Raw genomic sequence first — 24,122 nt, forward strand, 5'->3', positions numbered from 1 at the left:
GTCATATAATGCCATTTTTGTACAAGCTAATATGATTCTTTAGTGTCTAAATTAAAAGTTTGTAATATACTTTAATTAAAAATTCTCATTAGTATTGTAAGAAAACACTCATTTTACCTGGTCAAAAACAGCTCTGTTTTCAGCACGCGTTTAAGTGCATGTGTCTTTAAATGATAATGAGCTTTGCTCACCCAGCCCCTCTGTTCTGTGCGTACACTTTGTAATAACCATAACACAATAACCATAACGCGTTGTTCATTATAAACGTGGGATTATGAATTATATTGAGAACGTCGTACATAGAAAACATGCCGTAATGTACCCTGAGTATAAACAGCCGCATTCATCGTGAAGCGTGCAGCAAGCGATTTGCAAAGATTAATATAAATATTAATATAAAGGTTAATAAAACGTTACACTCACTTCAGTTCTTCTGGAGGTGCAGCAGGAACACGAATAGTTGGTACCGATCCTTTTTTCAGGAGCAGCTTCTTAGCAAAACCAGCTTTATACTGACCTCGTTTGTAAAGCAGTCTGGTGTGGGAAATGATTCACGAAAACATGAAAGCATTTCTGTTGATCGTGGGGAATATTCCCTTCGAAAACAAACTCAGCCACTGCGTCTTCAGCGGTTCGGATTTAGGAACATCAAAATGACTGCTGTGTTCCTTATTACACCCAAGAACAGAACACCACAATTGCTTAGATGCCATTCTGCTCATAGACAGTGCTCCAGCGTATCAACAATGACCGCGTGGACTATGATAGACAGCTCGCTCACGAGCGAGGGCGGGTCTGTGTTGAAACGATGCTGTCAATCAACAATCGTGGGAGGGGCGTCGATTTTGTGACGTCACAAAATCGAACGGCTTGATTTGAGACAGGGGAAAACATACAGTGGGTATGGAAAGTATTCAGACCCCCTTCAATTTTTCACTCTTTGTTATATTGCAGTCATTTAAGTTCATTTTTTTTCCTCATTATTGTACACACAGCACCCCATATTGACAGAAAAACACAGAATTGTTGACATTTTTGCACATTTATTAAAAAAGAAAAACTGAAATATCACATGGTCCTAAGTATTCAGACCCTTTGCTGTGACACTCATATATTTAACTCAGGTGCTGTCCATTTCTTCTGATCATCCTTGAGATGGTTCTACACCTTCATTTGAGTCCAGCTGTGATTGATTATACTTATTGGACTTGATTATGAAAGCCACACACCTGTCTATATAAGACCTTACAGCTCACAGTGCATGTCAGAGCAAATGAGAATCATGAGGTCAAAGGAACTGCCTGAAGAGCTCAGAGACAGAATTGTGGCAAGGCACAGATCTGGCCAAGGTTACAAAAAAATGTCTGCTTCACTTAAGGTTCCTAAGAGCACAGTGGCCTCCATAATCCTTAAATGGAAGACGTTGGGGACGACCAGAACCCTTCCTAGAGCTGGCCGTCCGGCCAAACTGAGCTATCGGGGGAGAAGAGCCTTGGTGAGAGAGGTAAAGAAGAACCCAAAGATCACTGTGGCTGAGCTCCAGAGATGCAGTCGGGAGATGGGAGAAAGTTGTAGTAAGTCAACCATCACTGCAGCCATCCACCAGTCGGGGCTTTATGGCAGAGTGGCCCGACGGAAGCCTCTCCTCAGTGCAAGACACATGAAAGCACACCTGAAGGACTCCAAGATGGTGATAAATAAGATTATCTGGTCTGATGAGACCAAGATATAACTTTTTGGCCTTAATTCTATGCGGTATGTGTGGAGAAAACCAGGCACTGCTCATCACCTGTCCAATACAGTCTCAACAGTGAAGCATGGTGGTGGCAGCATCATGCTGTGGGGGTGTTTTTCAGCTGCAGGGACAGGACGACTGGTTGCAATCGAGGGAAAGATGAATGCGTCCAAGTACAGGGATATCCTGGACGAAAACCTTCTCCAGAGTGCTCTGGACCTCAGACTGGGCCGAAGGTTCACCTTCCAACAAGACAATGACCCTAAGCACGCAGCTAAAATAACGAAGGAGTGGCTTCACAACAACTCCGTGACTTTTCTTGAATGGCCCAGCCAGAGCCCTGACTTAAACCCAATTGAGCATCTCTGGAGAGACCTGAAAATGGCTGTCCACCAACGTTTACCATCCAACCTGACAGAACTGGAGAGGATCTGCAAGGAGGAATGGCAAAGGATACCCAAATCCAGGTGTGAAAAACTTGATGCATCTTTCTCAAAAAGACTCATGGCTGTATTAGATCAAAAGGGTGCTTCTACTAAATACTGAGCAAAGGGTCTGAATACTTAGGACCATGTGATATTTCAGTTTTTCTTTTTTAATAAATGTGCAAAAATGTCAACAATTCTGTGTTTTTCTGTCAATATGGGGTACAATATGTACAATAATGAGGAAAAAAAAAGAACTTAAATGATTTTAGCAAATGGCTGCAATATAACAAAGAGTGAAAAATTTAAGGGCCCTTGCGAAAAAAAAAGTATACCTCAAGTTCATTTTATGAGTAATGTAGTAATGTTCAAGTATATTTTTAAGTATACTTTATGTACTAAGTATACTAATGTCAATATGTACTAGTAGTAAACTTGTAAGTGTACTATTTTAATACCGCTTGGGACTAAATTGGCCCACTTGAAGTATATAAAAGTATATGTTTAAGTGTACTATATGTGTAACAGTAGTAAACTTTAAGTGCACAACTAGTTCATAATTATGATTCTCATTTGTACTGCAAGTGAACTTATGAGTATACTAGTCAAGTCAAGTCAAGTCAAGTTTATTTGTATAGCGCTTTACACAATACAGATTGTATCAAAACAGCTTCACAGTATTAAATTAAAATAATACAACAAAGTTTGTTTCAAGAGGAATTTATTGATTCATAAAATTCAATTAAATATCCCCAAAATATCCCCAACTGAGCAAGCCAAAGGCAAAAGTGGCAAGGAACCGAAAAACTCCATCAAGTGACCTAATGGCGTCCTAAAACTCCATCAGGTGACCTAATGGAGAAAAAAAACCTTGGGAGAACCCAGGCTCAGTCGGGGGCTAGTTCTCCTCTGGCATTTATGAGCTAGAGGCCGGATTGTAGTTTGAACTGTAAGATTAAAAATATTATATGAATGCCTGGCTGAAGAGATGCGACTTTAATCTAGTTTTAAACTGGGAGAGCGAGTCTGAGCAACGAACAGTATCAGGAAGACTATTCCAGAGTTTTGGAGCCAAATGTGAAAATGCTCTCCCTTCTTTGGTGGTTCTGGATATCCTAGGTATGACCAAAAGCCTTGAATTTAGTGATCTTAAAGAGCGCGATGGATTATAGGGCGATAGAAGATCCGTTAAATAGACTGGAGCTAAGCCGTTTAGGGCTTTATAAGTCAGTAGCAATACCTTATAATTAATACGGAGCTTTATAGGTAACCAATGCAGTGATGATAAAATCGGTGTTATATGATCATATTTTCTTGATCTCGTAAGAACTCTAGCGGCGGCATTTTGGACTAACTGTAGCTTGTTTATTGAGGATGCAGGACAACCAGCTAATAAAGCATTACAGTAATCCAGTCTCGAGGTCATGAATGCATGAACTAACTTTTCTGCATCAGAAACTGATAGCATATTACGTAACTTAGCAATGTTTCTAAGGTGGAAAAAGGCTGTTTTTGTAACATATGAAATATGATTTTCAAAAGACAGGTTGCAATCGAGTATAACACCCAGGTCTTTTACTGTAGATGATAAAATATATTTGAGTGTCATCAGCATAACAATGGAAACTAATTCCATGTTTCCTTATAATATTTCCAAGTGGCATCATATATATTGAGAATAACAGAGGGCCTAACACAGATCCCTGCGGCACTCCATAGTTTACTGGAGTTATGGTCGATTTTTCTCCATTTAAATAGACAAAATGGTAGCGGTCAGATAGGTATGATTTGAACCAGCTTAGTGCTTGTCCTTGAACACCAGTATAATTTTGTAGTCGATCTAAGAGTAATGTATGATCTATAGTATCGAACGCAGCACTAAGATCAAGTAAAACTAGTATTGAGATACAGCCTTGGTCAGAAGCTAAAATTAAATCATTTGTGATTTTAACGAGCGCAGTTTCAGTGCTATGATGCGGTCTGAATCCAGACTGAAACTTTTCATAGATATCATTTTGTTGCAAGAAAGAGTCCAGTTGAGCGGACACCACTTTTTCTAATATTTTAGACATAAATGGAAGATTTGAAATGGGTCTATAATTTGCTAGATTATTATGATCTAATTGTGGTTTCTTAATGAGAGGTTTTATAACTGCCAGTTTAAATGTTCTTGGAACATGACCTAAAGATAAAGACGAGTTAATAATATTGAGGAGAGGCTCTTCCACTACAGGTAACACTTCTTTCAGTAGTTTAGTTGGTATAGGATCTAATAAACATGTTGTTGTTTTAGATGAAGTGATAAGTTTATTTAACTCTTTTTGTTCTATAGTTGTAAAGCACTGTAATTGTTCTTGTGGGGTGATAATTGAAGCTGAATTATAAGGCGCAATTGAAGATTGAACGTTTACAATTGTGGTTCTGATGCTTTCTATTTTCTCAGTGAAGAAGTTCATGAAATCATTACTCCTGAACTGTAACAGGATATTTTGTTCGGGTGACGTCTGTTTATTTGTTAGTCTAGCCACGGTGTTAAATAAAAACCTTGGATTGTTTTGGTTGTTTTCTATTAGTTTGCGGAGGTGCTCAGCCCTGGCCGCTTTTAGGGCCTTTTTATAACGTGACATACTGTCTTTCCACGCGATTCTAAAGACCTCTAAATTAGTTTGCCAAATTAGTTCCATTTGCGCTCTAAAATACGGGTTTCTCTCTTTAAACCATGCGTAGTATTATTGTACCATGGTGCTTTATTTTTCTCTCTGACCTTTTTTAATTTAATAGGTGCAACCACATCCAATGTTCTAGAGAGAATGGTGCTCATAGTGCTAGTTAGTTCTTCTAGTTCATCTGTTTGTTTGGGTTCGGGCAGCAGCTGAGACAGATTAGATAAGCAATTTGAGAAATTATCTATGGTGGATGGGAGGATTGTTCTGCCTGGTTGATAACGCGACGCCGCATGACATATTACAGCAGTACGTAATATGCAAGTTACCATGTAGTGATCAGTGACTTCATCACTTTGTGGAATGATATCTATATCGGTTGGATCGGTTCCATGTGATATAATTAAATCGAGTGTATGATTAAGACGATGTGTTGGTCCGGTGACGTTTTGCTTGACCTCAAATGAATTTAATAAATCTGTAAACGCAGCTCCTAACGCATCATTTGGATTATCTACGTGTATGTTAAAATCTCCAACAATTAATGCTTTATCGACATTGACTAATAGGTCTGAGAGAAAATCTGCAAACTCTTTTAGGAAATCAGCGTAAGGCCCTGGCGGTCTATATACGGTAGCCAAGGCTAGAGATAATAGGGATGTTTTTCTAACATCTAAGAGCGTAACATTTAGTACAAGTACTTCAAATGAAATAAACTTATAACCCGTTTTCTGAGTAACATTTAGAATATCTCTATAAATGGTTGCAACACCGCCGCCACGACCAATCAGACGGGGCTCATGTTTATAACAGTATCCAGGAGGAGTAGACTCATTAATACCGAAATAATCATTTGGTTTAAGCCAGGTTTCAGTAAGGCAAAGTACATCGAAGCTATTATCTGTGACTATTTAATTTACAATAACTGCCTTAGGTGTGAGTGATCTAATGTTTAGAAGACCTAGCTTTAGAAATAGTTTTTGTTTACTAATAGCAACATTTTCTGTTTTAATAACAATTAGATTTTTCCTAGATCCTGCAGTAGATTTATTATTTGATCTCACTAAACGAGGAATAGACACGGTTTCTATGCAATGTTCTACACTAGTATTTATATCAGTTAAATTGGTGCAGCAGAGACTATGATTTGGACTTTTGGTTACTAGTCAAAGGGTATTTAACATTTTGGAGATGTTATCCGACAGAAGATCCGCTCCGAATCTGCTTGGGTGTAAGCCATCAGCACGGAAAAGCCTAGGACGCTCCCAAAACAGATTCCAATTATTTACAAAGAGCAGTTTCTGCTCATTGCACCATGACATTAACCATTCATTTAGCGCAAATAATCTGCTGAACTTTTCATGCCCTAATTGGTACGTGGGAAGCGGTCCTGACACAATGATCGTTGTTTCAGGTGATGTGCTGCGTACCGTATCGATCAGATTCCTGAAGTCTTTCTTCAGAATCTCCGTCTGGCGCAGCCTAATGTCGTTCACTCCCGCGTGCAGGACCACAGTTCCGACGCGCTGGTCACCGTTCAGGATCTCGGGAACGCGAGCAGCGATTTCAGAAACACGAGCACCAGGAAAGCAGTGACTGTGCACCTTACTTTTACCTAACGTAGCGTGTACGTGCCGAACGATGGAATCGTCGATGATCACAGCATCGCGTTCTGTTTCGCGTAGAGGAGAGAAGCGGTTTTGTGTGGATAACTCGAAAACCGGGAGGGTCGGAGAAAGTCTTGGTCTAAACCTGACTCGCGTCTTCCGCTGCGGAACCACCCAGGCTTCGTGGTGGCGTGTTGGAGCCGGAGTGAACGAGACCATGGCTGATCGCGAGTAGACGCGGTCGGAGTCAGCGGGTTAGTAACGTTAAACATTGATTTGTGTGCATCGGCGCGTGATGTTTCAAGAGCCAAACACCGGTCTCTCAGCTCGGCCTGTCTCAATAAAAGGTCGTGGATCTGTTTCTCAACAGCTTCCAGCTCAGACTGCAGTGTGTGCAGCTCAAATGTGTCCTCACCTGCACCAAAAGGTAGACTACTTACATCTGATATATTCGCCATTTTAACAGATGGACAGTGAGTTAGCAACGAAACTACCAGTGATGCTATCAATATTAATACTAATTTATGACTGAAGTCTTGGATATAATCCGTTTTTTTTTTTTTTTTTTTGTGGTAGGGGTGTGGAGTAGACGCACGATAGGCGAGAAAAAAAAGATGTTTGTTTGTAAGTGAGTGTGGAGAAGACGCGTTCAGCCGTGATCCACGGACGTAACCTTTAAGAGTATGCAGCGTTGGATCACTAATAGGCTTGAGACGCGTCTGCTCAACAGTCCGCGTTGTAACTATGAGGTTTTTTTTTTTTGTTTTTTTTTAGTGGTAGGGGTGCAGAGTAGACGCACGATAGGCGAAAACATTTTTTGTTTGTAAGTGAGTGTGGAGAAGACGCATTCAGCCGTGATCCACGGACGTAACCTTTAAGAGTATGCAGCGTTGGATCACTAATAGGCTTGAGACGCGTCTGCTCAACAGTGCGCGTTGTAACTATGAGTTTTTTTTTCTTTTCTTTTTTTAGTGGTAGGGGTGTAGAGTAGACGCACGATAGGCCAAAAAAAAAAAAATGTTTGTTTGTAAGTGAGTGTGGAGAAGACGCGTGTAGCCGTGATCCACGGACGTAACCTTTAAGAGTATGCAGCGTTGGATCACTAATAGGCTTGTAACTATGAGGTTTGAGCAGTAGTGCTTCTCAGTGAGGAAAAGTAGAAAATGTTCGTTGTAAGCGAGTTTAAAGAGAAAAATCAAGAATTATAAATCAAATCGATAGAGCTCCAAAAACAACAACGAGTTTAGTAGTTTTATACTAGTAGTTTACTATTTTAATACTTGTAGCAACTTTGAAGTATACTCTCAGTAAACTACTAGTTTAGTAGTTTTATACTACAAGTTTTCTTTTAATGTACTCTCAGTAAACTACTAGTTTAGTAGTTTTATACTACAAGTTTAGTAGTTTTATACTACAAGTTTTTTATACTTGAAAAATACCTTTAACTCTACTTTATGCATCCTTTTTATCGACACTTGAATGTCAGTAAGTTTCATAAAGAAAGGCAACATTTTAAACAAAATAGTTGAGAAAATCACATTTTTGTAAAAGACTACGCCTTGATCAGATTCAGAACGATGATCAAAACACAGGTGGAGTAGATCGAGTCCAACACCTCCAAAGCTTCACAGTCGTTTTCTCTTCATGGGTTAGGCCTATGCTTCATTTCATTTGGAAACATTAAGCAGTTTTGATTTACAAGCTGTTTAATGTTTGATATCACATTATTTTACATTTGAGTGAGCAATTTTCTATCACTTGTTTCAGCTTCTTCTGTGTTTTGATCCGGAGAATCTGTACTAGAAGATGTGTCATAGCGCCCCCTGGATAGCTGGAAAATTCAGTCAATGGTGGGGAAATTAAATTAAAGTAAATATGTACACTACCAGTGGACTAGCCAACACAAAAATTCAGATACGCAGAATTAGAAACATATCTGTTTTATATCAATATTTTAATCAATATTTTCAAACAAAGTTTCATAAGACCGTATATGAAAAACTATGTAAAAAAAAAAAGTATATTTAATAGGCTACTCAATCAAAAGAGTTAACACAACTACAAGCCAAGTATACTTTGAATAATTACAATTTTAAGTATATCTCGATCAAAAGATTGAGTACAAGTATAGGCCAAATATACTTGGACTTTTCTCTCAGTATAAGTCAAGTACACTTAAGTGTAATTAAGTATATTTTTGAGAAGTATATAAAATGTAGACTGAAAGTATGCTTTCTTCTTTTTAGTTGAAAAGAAGTATAATAGAACACTTGAATAAACTTATTTTCCATGCTTATTTTATTTACTCTATAAGCTATTCCACCCGAAAGTTTGTTACTATATAAAGCTGAACATGTTAGTTTATAAGACGGTGTGTAATATTATGTTTTTAAAAAAGTATTTAATAAGCTACTCAATCAAAATAGTAAACACAAGTACAAGCCAAGAATACTTAGAATACTTAATTATACTTTTAAGTATATCTCGATCAACAAGTATAGGCTGAATATACTTAGACTTTTCTGTCAGTATAAGTCAAGTATACTTAAGTGCAATTTGAAGTATATTTCTGAGAAGTACATAAAGTATATTTCTGAGAAGTATATAAAAAGTAGACTGAAAGTATACTTTCTTATTTTTAGTTTAAAAGAAGTATACTAATAGAACACTTGAATAAACTTCTTTTTCGTAAGGGGGGGGGTCTGAATACTTTCCGTACCCACTGTATAAGAAGATAAAAAAAAAAAACACTGGATGGATTTTTATGATGGTTGTGTACAGGCACTGCCAACACACATTTCAGTACGATCAACTTGTAAAAATTCATGTACCATTATATGACTCCTTATGACAATACATTTCAGAACTTCTTAAAAGGTTTTTGTGAATCTGGCCTTAGTGGCCTATGATTTTTTTTTTCTGATTCAGTTGAATAAAATAAGCTAAACAATACAAGCAATTGAGCATCAAGACTGTAGAATCTCACACCTGAACAAGTACATGTCTGACTTTGCTTTGCATATTTTAAGTAAATATATATGTAGTACATAAATAACTTCTGTTATACAGCAGAACTACAACAATTTAATTGTTTTGATATGTGACAAAGCTGGTAGCTTTAGGCCATCATCTGTTGTTATTTATATCATCAGCCATATTTCTATGTTGTTCAGTTCTGGTGAGGATGTCCAACGGGCCAGTGTGATCATAAACCTGCCATTCCTGGTGCGTCAGAACCCAGCAGAGACCTTCCGCAGGGTGGTGCCAAAAGTCAGGGTAGGCCAAACCATGTTTCTTTTATTGCTTTTTGGTTTTGAGATCCTTCTATGACTTCTTGATATGTGCTGTTTGTGAATGAATGATCATACAGAGCTCCCTCTTCTACCTCCAACAGGAAGTGCTTCATGTAGCTGGGGCGGATATGCAGCTTGCCGCAGCAGGATCTTTCCTGACCGTCCTCCAAGATGACATTGTCCTCATCCAGACACACACCCACTCAATCTTGCAGATAGTTCTACTAAATCTTGACCACAGGGACACAGGTTGTCATTCTTTAAGAAAGCTTGTAAAGCTCCTGTAGAAAAGTATATATTGCACATTTGATTCTTTTTGGACTGAATTGACTGCTTGAATCCTTGAAAGTCTTGTGATTAGAAGATGATTTAACATACACTACTGTTCATAAAATGGGGTTTTTTTGTAAAGAAATGAACACTTTTATTCAACAAGAATGCATTAAATTGACCAAAAATTATAGTAAAGACATTTATAATGTTAAAATATGTTTTAACTTAATATAATGTTTATATCTGATTGAAATAAATGCTAATGCGCAACTGTTCAATCAGCATATTAGAATGATTTCTGATCATGTGATAATAAAGACTGGAGCTTTGCCATCACAGGAATAAATGACATTTTAAAATATATTCAAATAGAAAATCATTATTTGAAATTGTAATAATATTTTGTATTTTTGCTCAAATGCAACCTCGGTGAGCATACGAGACTGCTTTCAAAAGCCTAAAAAAATTATTACTGACCCCAAACTTTTGAATGGTAGGGTATACGAGAATAAAATATACACGTTTCTGTATATCATGGACACCGATAGATACTTCATCTTTATTTTTAATAGTGGTCAGCAATGCTTGGTTGGAGACATTGTTGTCAGCAATCGATGCTTTACCAAAGGAAACTATCAGGCAAGAGGTAATGAGAACTGCATTATTTCTCCTGCCTATCATTTCTAAACCTATGGGATATGTCTGTCTTAGGGATCAGCTGTTAGTGTGAATTAAAATAAATTTTGCTTTGGTTGGTTGTTTGCACAGATTCTGAGTCCTCTATTGTCGAAACATCAGCTCTCCCAGTCTGTCCCGGCACGTCTGGCCAGCTGTCGCATATTAGGAAAAGTTGTTGGCAAGTTTGAGTCATCAATGTGAGTTCTACAGTTGAAACACCACTTGACCAATCAAATAAGATGACAGAAACAAACTGTTTTTATGAAACTCCTAATATAGAATAATTTTCTTCATAAAGTAAAGATACACTTACACTTTGTTGCTTGTTTGCTGACTACCGTGTCTACCGTGGCTTCTCTCTGCAGAGTGAAGAAGGACCTTTTGCCATTGATCAGGTCGCTATGCCAGGATGTAGAGTACGAGGTGCGCGCCTGCATGTGTCGCCAGCTGGAGAACATCACCAGGGGAATTGGGTAAAAAGATATAAAGCAGAGAGACATTTTGTTATTTGAATATCTAATGCTGCTTAGTCTGAATGACTTACTCCTGTATGGAAGAGTCCTTACCTTGATTCACAGACATTAGATAGAACACTATGCAGAAAAACACAGTATATTGTATAATACATGCATATTGTAAATATTGAGTAAAGTGTATATGATTTTACATAAAGAAATTCTTAATTTCCTTCCATTTTATTAACAACTTTATTGTTTTTGCTGCTTCTTCCGAATTTGAGAGATTTTCACTGACATGTTTAAACCTAGGGATGCAAGTCTTTCACAATGTGACAGACTGATGCGTAGACTTAAGCACTTCTTTTGTTAAACTAAAGTTTAGGAAGAAGTCTAACGTTTTATGCAAGCTTCACTGATTTGTTCTGTCCTAGACTGGACCACACTAAGGTTGAAGTGCTCCCTGAACTGGTTGAGCTGGCCCAAGACGAAGCCAGTACTGTGAGACTTGCAGCTTTCGACACCATCATCAACCTCCTAGAGATGTTTGACAGTGGTAAGCCACTTACAGCCCTTCTTGAATTAGTTTGATTCTTATGTTAGTTATTTTATTAAAATTACAATTTATGTAAATTCTTTAATTGATATTTTAATAAAAATTTACATTTCATATGTGGGTAAATATATTGCTGGTTATTGTTTGTTTTAATATATGAAACTAATTTTTTAAAGGATATTACCAGTGTTTATATCAGCTTTTCTGCTGTGGAATCAGACAATCTGAAATAGAGTTAGATTACAGAGAAACGGAGAGGTGTCACACTTGGGTGAAAGCGTTTGCACTTCCTGTTGTTTCACAGAGTACTGTTTGAAACACATGCTGTGTACCTGCTCATATCATCAGACGCAGCTCCTTTTTATTTCTGTATCTTAAGCACTTTGTTTTGCATGCTGGGACATCAGAATCAGATACGGGCAAGTGGCTCTTTTGTGTTGAAACATGTCTCACACTCTTTCTCTGTCAGCATCTCACCCTCCCTTTTTTTCTATCACCCTCTTTCACAGATGACAGGACTTGTGTCATATTTCCCTTGGTGAAGGCATTCTGTGAAAAATGCTTCAAAGGAGATGAAGCAGTGCTGGCCTCCTTGTCCTTCCAGTATGGAAAGCTTTGTCACGGGCTTTCAGGTCAGCGTCAGTTTTCTTTTTAAGTCTTTCTGATATATTTTAGGATTACAGTCATGGATTTTTGTACCTTATTTTTTAACAGAGTCTTTTACTGACGAGCAACACCTCTGGTTTCTGGAGTTTTATAAGAAGCTGTGTTGCCTGGGTCTGCAGCATGAAAATGGGCATTGTGAGAGCCAACCCTACCCACTGGAGCTAGAGAACAAATACGCCCTAGTGCGCAGGAATTGTGCCTACAACTTTCCTGTGAGTTTCCCTGCCTTACATCCATAACTGTTTCGGCCTGAAGTCTTTAAAGGTGAAATGTGTTTAAAGTACTTTGTACCATCCCAAGTATATTTGCAGAGCCATTTCAAGAGTGTAAACACTGTTGCTCTGTGGTGCTTTTAAAACAAAAAGTAAAAGTATGCACTTTAAAAGTTAGATTTCAGACTAAAGCAATAAATTGTATTTTTAAAATGTCATGTAGGCACTCAAATCATAAAAATCTAATTTTTGCGATGTCGGATTAATAGACCTACTGTAGATAATCCAATTGTAGCTTGGCTTCATCCAACATGTAAACAGGTTAATTCAGAATACGGGTGGTTTTGGTATTGAGCACTTTCTCAGAAAGACCAAGAAGGTATGCGGTGTGTATTTAATCCTTCAAATATTCAGTCCAGGAGATTCCCTGCAGTTTATTGTAAGTCTTAATGAATGCTTTTTAAAAGTTCTAAGGTCGCTTGGCTTTTAAAACGTTTTTAGAATATTTGAATAATTTGAAAGCCTTTTGACCAACGAATGTCTTGCACAATCATCTATTTTTAACATCTGTCAGTGGAGGCAAAGACTTCTGGAATAGCTCAGTAGCTCATTTGAGGAAATCAGACCTCTGGCTGCTCCATCATCAACATCTGAAGTGCTCCTTTGTTGTTAGTGTGGTTATATATAGCAGAAGTCACTCAGAATAAGTTTGCAGTCTGAGATGAAGGTGACTGAAAGTTATGTCTAAGAAACTCATTTAAAATAATTCAGAGTGGTTATCCAGAGTGGTTATCATTAAAGGACCAGTTCACCCAAAAATTTCAATTCATTTACACAAAAGCCTGATAAAAGTGTCAAAAAAGTAGTCTTTATGACTTGGACATTATATATAAGTTATTCACTGATGATGTTTCCTTCCAGTGGGCTGCAACTGGATCATTTACTCATTGATTCAGTGAATTAAACTCAAAATAACTATTTTGTCACCGTTCATCATGCATCGCTACTGAAAGCGTTAATATCAAGATTTTCATTGAATGACAAATACAATTTTATTCTGCTCCCTTTTTATGACTTTTTATAATACTTTTATGGTGTTTCTATTTTGTTGTTTTGGGGCTTGACAGCCCCAGTTTTGATTCACTTTCAATATATTGAAAAATAATTGCCAGTCATTTTTATTTTTGTAAAATGTATTGTTCCAAAGTTTGGGGTTGGTAAGATTTTTTTTTTTTTTATGTTTTTCCCACCAAGGCTCCATTTATTTGATCACAAATGCAGTAGTACTGTGAAATATTATTACAATTTAAGAAAAAGTTTTCTATTTGAATATATTTTAAAATGTAATTTGGTGTACTTGTATTTAAAATGTAACTATGATGGCAAAGATGAATTTTCTGCATCATTACTCCAGTCTTCAGTGTCACATTCTAATCATTCTAATATGTTGATGTTGATGTCTTATTATTATAATTTGGTGCTTATTATTATAAATATTATAAAATAGTTTTGAAAACAGTTGTTCTGCTTAATATTTTTGTGTAAACCAATTTTTTTTTTCTGTGAAACATTTTTTTCAGGATTCTTTGATACAGCAAGTTAAAAATGACAGCATATATTTTAAATGTTTAAAATATTTTCTGTAACAATGTAAAAGTCATCAACTTATTGAATCTTTGCTGAAAAACATAATCATAATGACCCTAAACTTTTGAACATTAGTATATGTTTTTAAGGTTACTTTCTTGAGCAATTCATGAGCATATTGTTGTGTGACTGGACTCTTCTCTGTAGATTTCTTCTCTATTTATTTGCAGGCCATAGTGTTATTTGCAGATCCAAACCACTTCCTGTCTGAATTATATCGTACCTTCTCAAGTCTCTGTCATGATCCTGAGATTTCAGTACGAAGGACGGCAGCTGGTGGTTTCCATGAGGTACACATTTTCTCTCATTTTTGTCATGGTACACAATGAGCCTCACATTTTGACAAGTAGCAATGCCTCTGTTCAGAATGCACAGTACCATCTTCTCTAATTCCTCTGCATTAGGTGGTCAAATTGCTGGGCCCAAATGTGCATTACGTACACAAAGAGCTAATCACTTTGCTGCAGGATGATTCATTAGAGGTGAGTCCTGAAAAAAGGTTTGTGTGTATGTGTATGTGTGTGTTTGTTTATTAAAAAAAGCTTTCAGGTGTCTGTAACAGCTTCAGTCAGCACAGTCATTTCTTCGGCACATCGTGTTGTGCAAGACGTACAACTTTCTTCACGGAAAGATTCAATCTTTCTCAGGACCTTTTTCCTCATTCAGAGTGTTTCTCTACTGACTGCTGAGTTCACATGAACAAATAGCCATCTGACCTTTAAAAACCTCCTTCTCGCAAGGCCAACTGTGCTTATGTAACCTTTTTATTTGGATGCCCATTAGTTAGAAAAGATATACTCTTTTGGAGTGTGTGAAGCAGATTATTTGGTTTCATCCTTTATAATGTATTAATAAAAAATGAACTACTCGTAGACCTTAAAGGTGAAGGGTGTCATTTCTGCACCACTAGCATTACTAAATGGAATTGCAAAAATAATTACAGGTTTCCCAAACACTTCCTCCTTATGCAATTGGTCACACCATTGACTGCTCAAACAAATAGAGCAATGTTTTGATTTTGCTCATTTGAATTATTTGATATTTGAAAAACGATTTCAGCGTTGAAAGTTGCATACATCTCTTTTAACACCAGACTACCAAAAATTAATTATATGCGCCAGACATGCAATGCCTACATGTACGTGTGTGTGTGTGTGTGTGTGTGTGTGTGTGTGTGTGTGTGTGTGTGTGTGTGTGTGTGTGTGTGTGTGTGTGTGTGTGTGTGTGTGTGTGTGTGTGTGTGTGTGTGTGTGTGTGTGTGTGTGTGTGTGTGTGTGTGTTTGGGGGCGCATGCTCAAGTGTGTAAGCCTTTGCGGAGGTTGCATGCAACTGTGTAGGATGAATGAATGCATTGCACCTCCCTAGCTGAGGCTAGGAGTGTGGTATTGTTTATTCTGTCATGATCCTCTGAGCGGTGTTAGTCACACACTGCATTAGCATCCGCTATAGTGCAAAGATCCCCGAGCCATCAGACGTACAGTAGTGATTTTCATGATTAATGATGATGGAAACCGAACATTATAGACTATCTATTATAGTCAGTGATCTCACACCAGCTCATCTCTAATTTTAGAATTGCTTCCTGGAGTTGCTAGAAATGTGTTTCTGAAACATCTGATGATGAGAAGGCTTTGTTGATTTTGTCTGTTTTTGCAGCATTAGCTCAATGCTTTTGAATCTGCAGGTGCTGGATGCTCTGTTGAACAATCTTCAGGAGACTTTAGAGCTGGCCACTTCTAGAGGGGAGGGAGCAGGTCCTGAGAGCAAGGTACCAGCTAAGTGTGCTTTACTTTTTGTTGCTTTTTTAGGCAGCATTATCTTTTGTGTGATCTGTTAGCATTTTAGCTTGGCCTGAAATGTTTATGGTCCTAGCAGTAATAAAACAATAAAAATACTTTTTTATTTTTTTAACTTATTTACTATTTTATTAAAAAAGAGTAAGTTATGTTGGAGCTGACATGTAGCACAGTTGCGCTCCGGAAGAACCGAGTTCCAGTCCTGGCTCGTGGTCCTTTCCCGATCCCATCTCCCTCTTCACTTCCTGTCAGGACAAAAATAAATCTAAAATAATAATAATAATAATAATAAATAATTTTTATAATTATATGAAATATTCTTTTTTTATTTAAAAAATATTATTATTATTTCTTTTAATTATGTTAAGTTATTTTTTCTTTTGTGCAAACAGCAAAATGGCAAATCACCATTACCACACACACAATTCAGTGCCACTCATTCTGCCACTCCACTTCAAAGACAGCATGATCAGCTGCTTGCTCAAACTAAAATTATTCAGGGATTTGTGAATCCTTTCTCATCCTATTCATTCTACCTCTCTTTCTCTTGCTTTCCCTCACTCTTTTTTTTCCCAACGTCTCGTCAATAATTACAGGGAGCTTGGGCTGCTATGGCGTGTCTTAAAATGAATCGTTACCCATGAAACATGCATTTGAATGCATATAAAAATACAGTAAAAACAGGAATATTGTGAAGTATTATTACAATGGAAAATAGTTGTTTTCTACTTTTATATATTTTACAATGTAACATATTTCTGTGATTGCAAAGCTGAAATTTCAGCATTATTACACCAGTCTTCAGTGTCACATGATCCTTCAGAAATCATTCTAATATGCTGATTTGGTGCTCAAGAAACATTTCTTACTGTTATCAATGTTAAAATAGTTGTGCTGTGTAATGTTTTTGTGGAAACTGTGATACTTTATAACTGTGATTAAAAAAGATCTTACTGACCCCAAACTTTTGAACTGAAGTGTATGTTTCACACTCGCCCTTACAGCAGGTGAACATACCGGACTTGGTGCCTGCTTTGGTGGCGGCGGAACAGAAAGCGGCATCCTCGCTGCACTGGCGGGGTCATGAGAAACTCCTGCAGTGCTACTCCTGTCTGCCCCGTGTCATCTCCGGAGACCAGATCTACTTCCGCTTCTTTCAGAGAATGTTCAACATCATCACTACGACTGTAAACGTCTTACACGCACACTCCTCCCTGTACATCCTGTCAATTGTAATTGTGTTTCATCTGTCCTTCTGTTTATGCTGTTCTAGAATGTTCTGCCAGTCCAGCGAGAAGCTGTCAGGACATTATGTGTGTTCTTGCGCTATAACCGCAAACAGGAACAGCGGCAAGAGATAATCAGCAAAATAAAGCAAGGTAAAAAGAAAAAAGCAAGATCTGCTTATTTTTGTGAATGAGATTCAGCAATTGTAGTTGGTCAGGACTGTTTTTTCTTCTGAACTTAAGAGCTTGCTCAAGGTAGAAGCTACTGGAACAGGCTTCGCTATCTGGACCTGTGTGAGATTACAATAGATCTCTTCTCCAAGTCGTATTTTTGCAAACATTTCCTTATTCCAGCGCTTGAGTTGGTCAGTGACCCCGTTGCCAACGTCAGGTGAACAGCTCACATATTTTTTTACATCTGTTATTGCGTCCTTTTTTACTGTGCCATGAATTTTAATTGCTTGTTTTAATGCTTTAAAGTACTACTGCTTATTGTTTGTTTTTTGTATCAGGTACAAACTCTGTTATATGTTACCCAAACTGAGATCCACCATCAGACCAACAGACAAACATCTACTTCAGCAGCTGGAGTTCTGTGTGCGGAAATTGTTGTGCCGTGAGAAGGATAAAGATGTAGTGGGAACTTTGCGTAAGGTGAGGCTCTCATTACTAAGGTGCGGCGGTCACATTAGCAAAGTTTCTGCAAAATTAAATGAGCAATAAAGGTTTATTGTCAATAGTGTAGCATCATATTTAGCACAGCTCACTGGGAAGTCACTTTCAAACCAAGCAGCTTTCTGTTGGTCAATGCGGCAAATTCATTTGATGAACTTGAATCCGCAAAATCTTTCGAAATTTTAGATTGTGTGGATTCTGAGTAAAATGACAGGATTTCACTAACGAAAATGTGCTGAATAACAGTAAATGTGACTGCACCTTATTATATACTGCACATATTAAGTATCATTTCATTAATTAGAAGTAATCACATTTTTTTAAACTGTATTATTATGTTTTCTTAGACAGTTCTGGAGCTGGACAAAATGGACATTACAGAGCCGGTATGAAAAGATCTGTGACTTTAACTCTTTCCATTTAGTTGTTCTGACATTTTTTTATACACCTCAACACCTTTTCTTTTTTTGAACACTAGTGTTGAAATAACTCTTCATATTTATAGTATCATAAAAGGCATGAAAGAGAGCTCTTGGACCAAAAAAAGGAGAAGGAGGAGAATCTTTTACTTGAAATGGTGAGAGATTTACCCTTTTTTAAATCCTTTTATGAAGACAAGCTATCCCAGCAAGCATTTTGCGTTTAAAAGACGTCTAATAGCCGTCCAAACACGGTCCAGACGTCTAGGCTAAAACAAGGCAAAATTTGGGCTGTTCGTGAAAATTTAATAGATGTCTAAACCATAGCCCAAGAATAGACTAGTCATCAATTAGATAACAAAGAAATGAAACACCTTGTACACCTTGCAAAAACGACATGTAACCAAATTCAAGGTTATTTTGGCTAGAAGTAGGTTACTCATAGCCGGGCTATAGTTAACCTAGACGGTGAAATGACTGCTATTGCTTGCTTGGATGCTAGTTATGGTTTCTTCAGTATGGTTTTGTCAGTTTTAACTCTTGACTGATCCGGCCTGAAAAGCCCATGTAAATATGCAAAGTCAAGTGTATTTGAAGAGTTCAGATGCAAAAGCCTCTAAATGCCATCTGAAATTTTCTTATAGAATGATCATTTTTATCAAGCTCGTGTATTTAAGTTCAGTAATTTCACTTAAATGACAATTAATAGGTAATCTGCATTGCCATTTAAGTGAAATTATTGAATTTAAATATACGAGCTTGATTAAAATGATCATTTTATAAGAAAATTTCAGATGGCATTTAGAGGCTTTTGCATCTGAACTCTTCATTTATTTTCTGAGGTCAGAATAAAGACAAAAATTAATTTTTAAATGTTGCTACTGTGTGCAACTTGTGGTTTTGTAACAACCAATAGGAACTACTAGAAAGACAGCAGAGTGAGGCAAAGCTAACTGGAGATAAACAGTCCGAGAAGAAACGTGAGTGACTCTTTTAAACATTGGATGTTTTTCTAGCATACTACTGTAGATCTACTGTATGAATGCTCACTTTTTGGTTTGTAATGCAGAACGAGACAGCAAGTCCGGCCTGTCTGGTAGTAAAGGAATGTCAGCATCTACATCAGGAGCAACATCATCCACTTCTACTGGTTAGCATCCTCCTCTGATGCACAATAATGTTAATAGAATTATTAAAATAAATAGCAGATCTTTTTTTTAAACATATACACTGTTTTTTTAAAGTTTGGGATCAGTAAGATTTTTTTTTTTTTTTTATGAAAGAAATGAATACATCTGTTCAGCAATGATGCATTGAAAAGTTACAGTGAAGATGTTTATATTACATAAAAAATCACAAAATTACATATAAATGCTGTTCTTTTGACGTTTCTATTGATCAAAGAATCCTGAAAAAAGTATAACAGTACAACTGTTTTTAAACATTGATAATAAATGTTTCTTGAGCACCAAATCAGCATATTAAAATAATTTCTGAATGATCATGTGACCCTGAAGACTAGAGTAATGGCTACTGAAAATGTAGCTTTACCATCACAGGAATAAATTACATTTTAAAATATTAAAATACAAGACAGTTATTTTTAAATTGTAATAATATTTCACAGTATTACTGGTTTTACTGTATTTCTGATCAAATAAAAGCATCCTTGGTGAGCATAAGAGACTTCCTTCAAAAACAAAGTTAAAAACTTTTTGAACGGTAGTGTACATAAACATGCAGGAAACTACTGCAATAATTTTATTGTATTTAACATTACAAATGACATAAAAAAGTAAACATTTTCTGAAAGTTTCAGATTTGGAAGGTGCTTTTTTCCCCAACACTGATAACATTGATAATGTTTTCAGGTAAGGAGATGCGGAGGGCCAAACTAGCTCGCAGTCGTTCCCTCAGTGGCCATCCTACGACAACCAAGATGACAAACCCAGACAAAACCTTGTACGTAGCATAATCATCTTGTGTTGCTATTGCAGTGGGTTACACCAGCTGAGTTCAGTCTGGGTTTTGAAATTTTATCATGAATTTACCATGACCCATCATCACCCATCACCAGTAGTTTCATTGCTGTACAAAATGTATTTATATTCACAATTTTCTCTTTAGAAAAGTGAAGGATTCAGGAAGTTGCCCTGGATCGGGAAAGAGTCCTATGCTACCATTAAATGGTAACTAATAGTATTTCATCATTTTTAATGATGTATGCTCCTTGCCTTCAAATTGCTGTTGTTTACTTGCTCTAATTTCAACTGATATAAATACTAGTGTAGAACATTGCATAGAAACCGTGTCTATTCCTCGTTTAGTGAGATCAAATAATAAATCTAATGCAGGATCTAGGAAAAATCTAATTGTTATTAAAACAGAAAATGTTGCTATTAGTAAACAAAAACTATTTCTAAAGCTAGGTCTTCTAAACATTAGATCACTCACACCTAAGGCAGTTATTGTAAATGAAATAGTCACAGATAATAGCTTCGATGTACTTTGCCTTACTGAAACCTGGCTTAAACCAAATGATTATTTCGGTATCAATGAGTCTACTCCTCCTGGATACTGTTATAAGCATGAGCCCCGTCTGATTGGTCGTGGCGGAGGTGTTGCAACCATTTATAGAGATATTCTAAATGTTACTCAGAAAACGGGTTATAAGTTTATTTCATTTGAAGTACTTGTACTAAATGTTACGCTCTTAGATGTTAGAAAAACATCCCTATTATCTCTAGCCTTGGCTACCGTATATAGACCGCCTGGGCCTTACGCTGATTTCCTAAAAGAGTTTGCAGATTTTCTCTCAGACCTATTAGTCAATGTCGATAAAGCATTAATTGTTGGAGATTTTAACATACACGTAGATAATCCAAATGATGCGCTAGGAGCTGCGTTTACAGATTTATTAAATTCATTTGGGGTCAAGCAAAACGTCATCGGACCAACACATCGTCTTAATCATACACTCGATTTAATTATATCACATGGAACCGATCCAACCGATATAGATATCATTCCACAAAGTGATGAAGTCACTGATCACTACATGGTAACTTGCATATTACGTACTGCTGTAATATGTCATGCAGCGCCCCGTTATCGACCAGGCAGAACAATCCTTCCATCCACCATAGATAATTTCTCAAATTGCTTATCTAATTTGTCTCAGCTGCTGCCTGAACCCAAACAAACAGATGAACTAGAAGAACTAACTAGCACTATGAGCACCATTCTCTCTAGAACATTGGATGTGGTTGCACCTATTAAATTAAAAAAGGTCAGAGAGAAAAATAAAGCACCATGGTATAACAATACTACGCATGTTTTAAAGAGAGAAACCCGTATTTTAGAGCGCAAATGGAAACAAACTAATTTAGAGGTCTTTAGAATCGCGTGGAAAGACAGTATGTCACGTTATAAAAAGGCCCTAAAAGCGGCCAGGGCTGAGCACCTCCGCAAACTAATAGAAAACAACCAAAATAATCCAAGGTTTTTATTTAACACCGTGGCTAAACTAACAAATAAACAGACGTCACCCGAACAAAATATCCCGTTACAGTTCAGTAGTAATGATTTCATGAACTTCTTCACTGAGAAAATAGAAAGCATCAGAACCACAATTGTAAACGTTCAATCTTCAATCGCGCCTTATAATTCAGCTTCAATTATCACCCCGCAAGAACAATTACAGTGCTTTACAACTATAGAACAAAAAGAGTTAAATAAACTTATCACTTCATCTAAAACAACAACATGTTTATTAGATCCTATACCAACTAAACTACTGAAAGAAGTGTTACCTGTAGTGGAAGAGCCTCTCCTCAATATTATTAACTCGTCTTTATCTTTAGGTCATGTTCCAAGAACATTTAAACTGGCAGTTATAAAACCTCTCATTAAGAAACCACAATTAGATCATTATAATCTAGCAAATTATAGACCCATTTCAAATCTTCCATTTATGTCTAAAATATTAGAAAAAGTGGTGTCCGCTCAACTGCGCTCTTTCTTGCAACAAAATGATATCTATGAAAAGTTTCAGTCTGGATTCAGACCGCATCATAGCACTGAAACTGCGCTCGTTAAAATCACAAATGATTTACTTTTAGCTTCTGACCAAGGCTGTATCTCAATACTAGTTTTACTTGATCTTAGTGCTGCGTTCGATACTATAGATCACACAATACTCTTAGATCGACTACAAAATTATACTGGTGTTCAAGGACAAGCACTAAGCTGGTTCAAATCATACCTATCTGACCGCTACCATTTTGTCTATTTAAATGGAGAAAAATCGATCATAACTCCAGTAAACTATGGAGTGCCGCAGGGATCTGTGTGAGGCCCTCTGTTATTTTCAATATATATGATGCCACTTGGAAATATTATAAGGAAACATGGAATTAGTTTCCATTGTTATGCTGATGACACTCAAATATATATTTCATCAAGGCCGGATGAAAACGCTAAATTTTCCAAATTGACAGAGTGTGTTAAAGATATAAAAGATTGGATGACGCGTAATTTTCTATTATTAAATCCAGACAAGACAGAGGTAATACTTATCGGTTCAAAAAACCGCCCACAAAACCTCGCACAATACAACTTTAACATCATAGGATGTCCTGTTACTTTATCCGCTACAGTAAAAGACCTGGGTGTTATACTCGATTGCAACCTGTCTTTTGAAAATCATATTTCATATGTTACAAAAACAGCCTTTTTCCACCTTAGAAACATTGCTAAGCTACGTAATATGCTATCAGTTTCTGATGCAGAAAAGTTAGTTCATGCATTCATGACCTCGAGACTGGATTACTGTAATGCTTTATTAGCTGGTTGTCCTGCATCCTCAATAAACAAGCTACAGTTAGTCCAAAATGCCGCCGCTAGAGTTCTTACGAGATCAAGAAAATATGATCATATAACACCGATTTTATCATCACTGCATTGGTTACCTATAAAGTTCCGTATTAATTACAAGGTATTGCTACTGACTTATAAAGCCCTAAACGGCTTAGCTCCAGTCTATTTAACGGATCTTCTATCGCCCTATAATCCATCGCGCTCTTTAAGATCACTAAATTCAAGGCTTTTGGTCATACCTAGGATATTCAGAACCACCAAAGGAGGGAGAGCATTTTCACATTTGGCTCCAAAACTCTGGAATAGTCTTCCTGATACTGTTCGTTGCTCAGACTCGCTCTCCCAGTTTAAAACTAGATTAAAGTCGCATCTCTTCAGCCAGGCATTCATATAATCCCACAGTTCAAACTACAATCCGGCCTCTAGCTCATAAATGCCAGAGGAGAACTGGCCCCCGACTGAGCCTGGGTTCTCCCAAGGTTTTTTTTCTCCATTAGGTCACCTGATGGAGTTTTAGGACATCATTAGGTCACTTGATGGAGTTTTTCGGTTCCTTGCCACTGTTGCCTTTGGCTTGCTCAGTTGGGGATATTTTGGGGATATTTAATTTAATTTCATCAATCAATAAATTCCTCTTGAAACAAACTTTGTTGTATTATTTAAATTTAATACTGTGAAGCTGCTTTGATACAATCTGTATTGTGAAAAGCGCTATACAAATAAACTTGACTTGACTTGACTTAATTTGTTTTCCAGACGATAACCTTCGACCGCACCACTTCAATGTTGCTTCTTCAATCTCCTCCACCCCATCATCCTCCTCCATGCCCGTCCTGATCCGCAGCAACACGAGCAGCTCTGTGGATCACCGGAGTAATGGGAATAAAGACACACAGTCTAGGAAGCTCTCTGTGTACG

The 24,122-nt window shown here is 37.1% G+C and overlaps 1 protein-coding gene across 1 annotated transcript in view; it reads left to right on the forward strand.

Moving 5' to 3' along the window:
• ppp4r4 (protein phosphatase 4, regulatory subunit 4) overlaps nt 1-24,122 on the forward strand; it is a 37,174-nt gene that overhangs the window by 12,422 nt on the left and 630 nt on the right. Inside the window, exons 3-24 of the mRNA XM_082148374.1 lie at nt 9,604-9,706; nt 9,825-9,972; nt 10,569-10,642; nt 10,765-10,871; nt 11,040-11,147; nt 11,564-11,685; nt 12,195-12,317; nt 12,400-12,563; nt 14,381-14,500; nt 14,615-14,692; nt 15,895-15,978; nt 17,011-17,193; nt 17,280-17,385; nt 17,476-17,623; nt 17,745-17,886; nt 18,255-18,293; nt 18,413-18,484; nt 19,243-19,306; nt 19,396-19,476; nt 20,198-20,288; nt 20,454-20,515; nt 23,961-24,117. Coding sequence (XP_082004500.1) covers nt 9,604-9,706; nt 9,825-9,972; nt 10,569-10,642; nt 10,765-10,871; nt 11,040-11,147; nt 11,564-11,685; nt 12,195-12,317; nt 12,400-12,563; nt 14,381-14,500; nt 14,615-14,692; nt 15,895-15,978; nt 17,011-17,193; nt 17,280-17,385; nt 17,476-17,623; nt 17,745-17,886; nt 18,255-18,293; nt 18,413-18,484; nt 19,243-19,306; nt 19,396-19,476; nt 20,198-20,288; nt 20,454-20,515; nt 23,961-24,117 — 2,376 coding nt within the window. The remainder of the gene's footprint in view (nt 1-9,603; nt 9,707-9,824; nt 9,973-10,568; nt 10,643-10,764; nt 10,872-11,039; nt 11,148-11,563; nt 11,686-12,194; nt 12,318-12,399; nt 12,564-14,380; nt 14,501-14,614; nt 14,693-15,894; nt 15,979-17,010; nt 17,194-17,279; nt 17,386-17,475; nt 17,624-17,744; nt 17,887-18,254; nt 18,294-18,412; nt 18,485-19,242; nt 19,307-19,395; nt 19,477-20,197; nt 20,289-20,453; nt 20,516-23,960; nt 24,118-24,122) is intronic.

This window comes from Leuciscus leuciscus (genome assembly GCF_965113295.1).
Source record: "Leuciscus leuciscus genome assembly, chromosome: 19".
NCBI classification, from domain to species: Eukaryota; Metazoa; Chordata; class Actinopteri; order Cypriniformes; family Leuciscidae; genus Leuciscus; species Leuciscus leuciscus.